Source organism: Palaemon carinicauda, chromosome 11 (assembly GCF_036898095.1).
Source record: "Palaemon carinicauda isolate YSFRI2023 chromosome 11, ASM3689809v2, whole genome shotgun sequence".
NCBI lineage: Eukaryota > Metazoa > Arthropoda > Malacostraca > Decapoda > Palaemonidae > Palaemon > Palaemon carinicauda.
In genome coordinates this window covers 34,462,580-34,470,971 of record NC_090735.1, presented here as the reverse complement: position 1 = coordinate 34,470,971, position 8,392 = coordinate 34,462,580, and the positions used below count along the sequence as shown (strand labels likewise).

General features: G+C 37.5%; 1 protein-coding gene across 1 annotated transcript; it reads left to right on the top strand.

The window, feature by feature from the left end:
- The first annotated feature begins 5,456 nt into the window (after window positions 1-5,456).
- LOC137649244 (uncharacterized) lies at window positions 5,457-7,173 on the top strand. Its single transcript, XM_068382231.1, has 2 exons — window positions 5,457-5,701; window positions 6,309-7,173. The coding sequence occupies exon 2, from the start codon at window positions 6,433-6,435 to the stop codon at window positions 7,171-7,173; it is 741 nt and encodes a 246-aa protein (XP_068238332.1). The 5' UTR covers window positions 5,457-5,701; window positions 6,309-6,432.
- The last annotated feature ends 1,219 nt before the right edge of the window (window positions 7,174-8,392 follow it).

The following is an 8,392-nucleotide window of genomic DNA, read 5'->3' as shown; positions in this document are numbered from 1 at the left end:
CCAAAGGATTTTCGCCTGTGCACAAGTCTTTGAATTCCTTTTTTTAGGACCCAGTGCCCGGTAGTATAGCACAGATTCATAAATCTAGTTCGAAGCATGCAAGTTAGTTATCGGAAGTCCATTTCAAATCACTGATTAAGAGGAGGTCCGTGAGAGTTAGTGCGGTTACTTACTTTACTTTAAGGGCTGCTTTTCCAGTTCTGTACAGCAGGAAAACCCTACTCTCTACAAGACCTCCACAGCCGTTTTATCATGTTCTTTCGAGAGCATTCAAAATTTCGCATGGCGTATTGCTCATTTACTGTTAAATAGTCACAATCGATGCACTCGCAGAATAAGAAAGTCTTTCTCTTTCCCAGTGCCTCCTCCAATTTGGATATATGTAACTTGTTGTTCTGGCTTTAACTACGCAGTGTGGCCATATCCATTTCAAGTTCAATTCGTTTTTATCACTGATGTTTGTCACTATAAACACACTTCTTATGATAGTACCTTTGTAATCACATCCTATCCCCCCCCCCCGCCCTGGGGTTCCACATTGGGAACGTCACAGAGCGTCAGTCAGACAAGGTATACTTATAGTTCTCACTTTAGTCTCTCCTTGACATTAACTAATATCTTTTCAAGGTGCTGTTTTGGTATGCGATCTCATTTAGGGCTTGATCTCGGAAATTATTCTTTTGCTTTGGTATGCGATTTCCATATTTTTAACAGGTAAAAAAAAAACAAGAAAAGAAACTTTAATGGTTCTTGCTTCGCCGTACGCTCGCTTCCCTCGCGAAAAATAAAAACATAAGCTACGTATGCACTGGCAAGCGGTAATGTTGAGTTGCGCACGCTAACATCAATGATTGATTATTATTTCTTAGATAATTATTCCTAGTACATATTTTATTTTTTTAGAATATTTAATGGTTCTTGCTTCGCTGTGAAGTGAAGCGAGATCGCTACTATCAGGTGAGATAGCATACCAAAGCAAAAGCATGACTTTGAGATCGCATACCAAAACTGCATCCTCTTCAATGATTTCATAAACGAGAAACATAAGCTGAAAACACGGCCCAGGGCGAGTGGTCTACAGAGCTCCGCGCAAACACTTCACTCGGCATGTTCAAGCTAGTGTGATAAGGTATTAATTAGTAGCCTGCTGTTGGTGCGCCTCTCACGGTACACTGTAAGAGTTTCTTTAGAGGATTGTAGTGCTCATTCGATCCGTGACTGCGTTATTTTCCAGCCCTCCACGTTCCTTCGTTCACCTTTAACTTTCTGCTGTCCAACCTCTTTAATTAGGCTATTAATTGTTCTAATGAAGATGCAAGGTTTCACTCTAGTTACACCTCAGTAAAATGGGATTTCAGTCCCAAGTGTGAGTCTGAGTTTAATTAGATACCAATAATAATTTTACTATCATCGGTCATAAAGTAGGTGATAAGTTGAAAATTATCATTTCTTAGCAATTAATCCTCTGTATTCTATGAAAAAAAAATAATAGGGCCCTCACACTCGGATCTACATCGTCGGGAAAAAAATATGCCACACGTACAATTTTAGTAATGAAACTTCTGTTTTAGCCAGTAATAGATAAAGTAAACTATATTCAAAATATCTGTTGAAAATAAAACGCTGCATTTCATGAAATAAAACAAACTTCAATAGAGACTTCTGACGCTAATATGATTACCATAACATAAAACTGGCACCGTAAGATATCAGTAACGGCCATAGCGGTCTTGGAAAGTATAGTCAAGAAAACTTTGCTGTAATTTAGCATAACTTACCCCTCCTCCTGCCCCTCCCACTTACATATTCGGACCAAATATATCCTTTTAACGTTTCTAATGTTCATTTTAGTTTAGAAACTGCAACAAAAGTTCACGTAAACTTGGTCACCGCAACAGGTGTAAAACTTGTTAATCACCATGTATATACTAAAAATTGATTATGTAGATTGTGTGATATATTAATCGAAAACTTTTATTTGTCGAATGTTTTGTCCTTGGTTAGTATTTTATTATAATAGAGAAAATGAGGAAACTTCCTTTATTGAAGGTAGTTCACAAGAAGAATTTGGGTGAAGGGAATACCAGCCTCTTTTCCAGGGCACCAGTTTTTCATCTTATTGAAAATCTTATTCTCGTCCATTAACGCCTACAGCCCTAGATTGGAAGCTCGAGAAAGGAGTCGGGATGGTAGAGAGTTTTTGTAATGTTTGCGAAGCTATTGATTTTGATGAAATATGCACAAAAACTACCAAGGAATTTTCATAAAATAAGGCTTTCTTTGTGTGGTGGGAGGAGAGGGTCATGTAGTACGTTGATCTCGAATCGTACTAATCACCACAAGATATTTTACTTTATTGAAATATACAAGAGATTTTCTAGATTTGAGAACAAAGGCCTCAGAGGAATATTGGGAGTTAAATGCCAGAAGGGGATTAGAAATAAAACTGTAAGAGAGATTACTCGAGTGTCATATGGAGACGAGATGATGGTGAATGGTAGATGGAGATGATTTGGACATATTTTTAGCACTTCACAAGAGAGATTAGTTCGTCAAACTTTCAACTGGGCTCCACAAGGCACTAGAAGAGTTGTAAGACCCAGGCTGACATGACTGAGGACTATGACACGTGGCGTAGATGATGAATGGAGAAATATTGATTTAAAAGCTCAAGATAGAGAAAACTGGCAAAATTTAACAGAGGCCCTTTGCGTCAATAGGCGTAAGAGGAGATGGTGTGGATGATGTCTAAACATTATAAACTGTTTATTAGATTCTTTGAAATTGAAAATAACGAGAATATCGCCAAATCCTTAATGTCAGAATGATGGGCTATTCAATTAGTCACTTTTATCATTGCCATAATATGGCAAAATAACTAGCAAGACACATTTAAGTCTTGACAGTTCCAGTAATTTAAGCGAGCTCTTTGGTCTGGAATTAAGAGCACTTCGGTACTTGGAAACATTGGTAACAGTCGATCGAGAGAATCAGGGTTTATTAACATAATTTACAATAACGATGCCGAACACTAGTAAGAAACAAAATCATCTATGTTTAGAATGGCTTTTTTTTTCTTTCTTTTTTTGCCGTCCTGCTTGAGCTCGGATATTGAGGTAAAATTTGTTAAATGGGTATTCAGTATGAAAGTTAGGAATTTATTAGTCTACTCGCAAATCAGAAGTTTTGTCTATCTTGTTGTAGGCTTGTTATAGAGCTCCATAACCACTGGTAATTTTTAGACATACTCATAATGAAAAAACTTTATATCTGAACATACAGAAGTCAATAGTGAAATAAATTACATGATATGCCATAACAATTGACGTCAAGAGTATTCATTACGATGAAACTTTTGATTTCGTGACCAACATTGCCAAGAAAGTTTTGGTGGCTGGTAGGTTTTCACCAGACCCGAAAGAAAGAATGTCACATTTGGTTTAACAACTTATCCTTTTTTTTGTGTGTGTTTTGGCGGGGGGGGGGGGATAATTTCCTGTAGCGGGTGTGCTATTAAACTTATTTTCTGCCTATGAGCGTAACTTTTGGCATCCTTGAACCTCGAATCTTACTCCAATGGCAGTTACATAGCTTTCCTTTCCTTAAGCTATGTTGTATATCCTCTATACGAAATTTTTCTTGGGCGTAAATAAGTTCCTCAAATGGTTGAATGTAACCTACCATGAAGATGAAGCTAGCATAATCAGGTCTTTAAATTGATTTAATGAAATAATCTATTAATTTTTCTGTACAACATTCTTTAGATTTAGTAACTTATACGAATCTGAGTCATCCTTTTCCATATTAGTGTAGTTTTGTAGTAATTCATAAAACTTGAACGCAAGGAACATTTTATCGTTTATTTTTTTATCTGGTTAATGCTTTGGCTTTAGTGTATATTATTTTAGAAATATTGATTGTGGTCTTTTGTTACACGAATACAAAAGAGCTATTTAAAACTGGGGTGCTTTCTGCAATGCTGTGATCATCATATTTTTAAAGAACAAATACAAATTACTTTGAAAAATTGGTAGATCTACCCACAAAATCTAGCTTACCTTCCTCCAGACCCATAACAGCATTGTGACTTAATATTTTTCCTCTTGTCGGATCCTAGCTTTCCTGTTTACCATATGTAATGTTTCAAAACCAGCATTGACAATTTCCTTTTACCAACATATTAATGACTTATTTCAATTGTATGATATAATTCTTTCAGACTTTACATATTTTTCTCTTGTCTGGTTTTCATAAATTTCATATTTTGTTTGAAATTTTCACATTTTTTCGCTTAAAGCTCCGGGTGTCCTGCTAGTAGCATGTTCCTTTCTTATTTTGTTCTAGTATAATTGTCCTCTATAGTTTTTCACACTGCGTAAGTTTTCTGCACTCTAGCACCCTTTTCTTGCAATTTTGTATTCCAGAGTTTGAGCCTGTCTTTGAACTTACACCTCAAAAACTTTAGTGTATTTTCTTATTGACACTGGGAAAAGAAATGCCAAAAATTTAGTTTTACTATAAATAGACATAACTTTGTTTCCTAGGGTTAGTTATACACCTTGTTAATTACTTTGGTATAAATTAAAGTAGGTTTTTAATGCTATAGTTACGAATTCCATTATGAACCCATTCTATAAAGAATTAATCCTATACAATAATTTTGCCATGCAAAACTTTGCATAAACTAGAATTATTGGCATTTTGTTATGCAATGCAATAACTTTTTATGTAATTTATAACGAGTAAATTTTATGTATTACAAATTTTCTGCGTCATGAAACTAATCGTATGTTTTTTTTTTTTTTCCCAAATGATCCATGAAGACTTCATGTAGTTAACGTCCAGAATTAATCGTAGTTTTCTCTTTATTAACAAATGATGGAAACTTTATATAGTTAACGCTCTGGGTTATAATAATTGTAAGAAATTATGAGGATGAGTTACGGTTTATAATTTCAATTACTTAACAGACTAAAGTTTAATAAATGTCCTAATGGGAATCATAAATTGTACAATACCTTTAGTGTTGTAATTAGTATTAAGATTTAGGCTAGTCTTTTTACTTGTGATTTGCGGCATTCACAAGGACCTTTAAGGAATTCTAACGAATTTACTTATGAGATGGAAGACTAAAGACTTGAAATTTTTTCGTATGCTGTATATGCCCACAAAGTCTTAGGAATATTTTTTCATAAACTGGCAAAATATATAAAATTGTGTCGTGGCAGTATATGACTGGTTGGTTTTGTGTTTATTATACCATTGCACATATTTTTTTCTAATATGCCACTGGAAACTCTGACTGGAAAGAAACTTCTTATAATTTCTCATCAGTGTTGCCTGGCTAATGAATATTGGCATACTAACATTTTTATCACTAATAAAACTTATACACCGGCAAGAGTCTTCGTTACTTACCATGAAGGATTTTTTATTCTCGCATGAAACTGTACATTGAGCACCAGTAGTGCATAAGTCGACAGGAAAATAATTTTACTCCCCGTCCACGTTGCTTAACTAATGAATGTAAAGATATAGGATCGTAGTATCATTGTTAGTTTGCAATTTTTTCCTCGCTGGTAACGTGTGCTTTGGCAGTTCGAACATCGAAGGTAAACTGTTTAAAAGTGCGTAAATTAGAGCCAGGAGGTTGTGTTACGCCGAGTGGGGGCCCCAGCACAGCCACGCCAAGTACACTATGGTAAGCTAACTGATCTACATTAAAAAGTTAATGTATTGGAAATATCACAAGTTTTCTAATTATATAACCATACACTTATCTATAACTTTTTACTAATCATACACTTTCATGTATCACGTAACAAATAAATCTTGCTCATATATCATGAAAATTAAATAAAAAAAAATAATCATAAGGAAAGCGCACTTTATTTTTTTAGCTGAGAATAAGTTTATAAAATTTATGTGTAAAAGTCTTCAAAATATATAACAATCGAATAAAAATTTCAATTTATTACATTACACTACTCAATTTTAGTTGTAAGTTTCAAATAACTAAAGGAAATGCAAAAATAAAGTATTTAGTATGCTGATAACAACTCCAACATTATGATCTTTAATGAAATCTTGGATTCATCACTACTTTTAATCAGTGGACAAAGGCCACAGGCTAATTATTTTATATACTAATATACTGTTGTCTAATTGATACACTTGGTATCCTAGAAGTAGAGACGGTAAAGATTATGCATATATATCTAAACGTAAAATAATGTTTTTCTGCAAATATGTTTAATACATAGTCTCAGTCTATAAACTTCGTATTTTTTTAATCCTTAATAATAAAGAACGCAGATCAACAACTGGTGGAGGGGGGTGAACGGCTGGTGGGAGGGGGATCAACAACTGGTAGAGAGGGACCAACAGCTGGTGGAGAGGGATCAGCGTATATCGGAGAGGGAGAAGCGGCTGATGGAGAGGGATCGACGTATATCGGAGAGGGAGCAACGGCTGGTGGAGAGGGAGCAACGGCTGAAGGAGAGGGATCAACGTATATCGGAGAGAGATCAACGGTTGGTGGAGAGAGGAGAACAAATTATGGTTAGAGAAAAACAGCTGATGGAGAAACGTCAACAAATAATGGAAAGAATTAAAAGCAAAGTGTTGATGAAGCCTATAGGACAAGGTGCAGATCAAGGACAAGGTGTGGATCAGCATGAAGGCCCAGGTAAAGGTGCAGATCAGGGACAGAGTGCAGATCGGGGACAAGGTGTGGATCAATATGGAGGTCCAGGTAAAGGTGCAGATCAGGGACAAGGTGCAGATCAGGAACAAGGTGTGGATCAGCATGAAAGCCCAGGTAAAGGTGCAGATCAGGGCCAAGGTGCAGATCAGCATGAAGGCCCAGGCCAAGGTGCAGATCAGGGACAAAGTGCAGATCAAGGACAAGGTGTCGATCAGCATGAAGGCCCAGGTAAAGGCGCAGATCAGGGACAAAGTGCAGATCAGGGACAAGGTGTGGATCAGCATGGAGGCTCAGGTAAATGTGCAGATCAGGGACAAGGTGTGGATCAGCATGGAGGCCCAGGTAAATGTGCAGATCAGGGACAAGGTGTGGATCAGCATGAAAGCCCAGATAAAGGTGCAGATCAGGGCCAAGGTGCAGATCAGGGCCAAGGTGCAGATCGGCATGAAGGTGCAGATCAGGGCTAAGGAGCAGATCAGCATGAAGGTGCACATCAGCATGAAGGTGCAGATCAGGGCCAAGGTGCAGATCAGCATGAAGGCCCAAGCCATGGTGCGGTTCAGGAACAAGGTGCGGTTCAGGGACAAGGTGTGGATCAGGGACAAGGTGCAGATCAGCATGAAGGCCTAAACCATGTAGGTGCAGATCAGGGCTAAGGTGCAGATCAGCATGAAGCCCCAAGCCAAGGTGCGGATTAGGGCCAAGGTGCGGATTAGGGCCAAGGTGCGGATCAGGGCCAAGGTGCGGATCAGCATGAAGGTGCAGATCAGCATGAAGGCCCAAGCCATGGTGCGGATCATGGCCAAGGTGCGGTTCAGAGCCAAGGTGCGGATCAGGGACAAGGTGCAGATCAGCATGAAGCCGCCGATCAGGGCCAAGGTGCAGATCTGCATGAAGGCCCAAACCGAGGTGCGGATCAGGGTCAAGGTGCAGATCAGCATGAATGCCCAGGCAAAGGTGCAGATCAGGGGCAAGGTGCAAATAAGGGCCAAGGCGCGGATCAGCATGAAGGTCCAGGGCAAGATGTCAATCAGGGCCAAAGTGCAGATCAGTGACAAGGTGCGGATGTGGTAGACAAATTGGATGTCAGAGCAAAGATTATCAGTAGTAGTGGACGTGCCAGAGATAAATATGTATTTTTTTTTAGCAGTGTAAACAAGGGTGAAATAAGTTATAAAGCTGTAGTTGAATTAAAAAGATCGATTGAGAAAACTGTGAAATCGGAAGTATATTGAGCAACTTGGAATTCAAATGGAAGTAGTGTTATCAAAACTTAAATCGAAGTATGAGCATTAATTGAAAGCTGGAGAAATTAAGTAAAAAATGGACAAGGTAGTGATAATAGCCTTGATAAGTAAAGTAAAGAGAGATATTCAGAATTTCGGAACAAAATATATCGATTTACACGGCTGCTACTTTGTTACTTTACATGACTTCTACTTTGCGGACTGTATAACTATTTTTCACCTTCAATGATAGTCAGCAACATGAAAACTATATCAATTGTAATCAGAACACTCCCACCAATATTCCATTAACATAAAATGAAAGCCATCAAACATATAGTGTTGAAGGCCATAATATTCCTGAAGATTTTATTCCTGTTTCTTTCAAGAAAATGCTCATATTAATTACACATAAATCACAAGATTTGATAAAAAGATCTTTTATAGACTAATATCAATC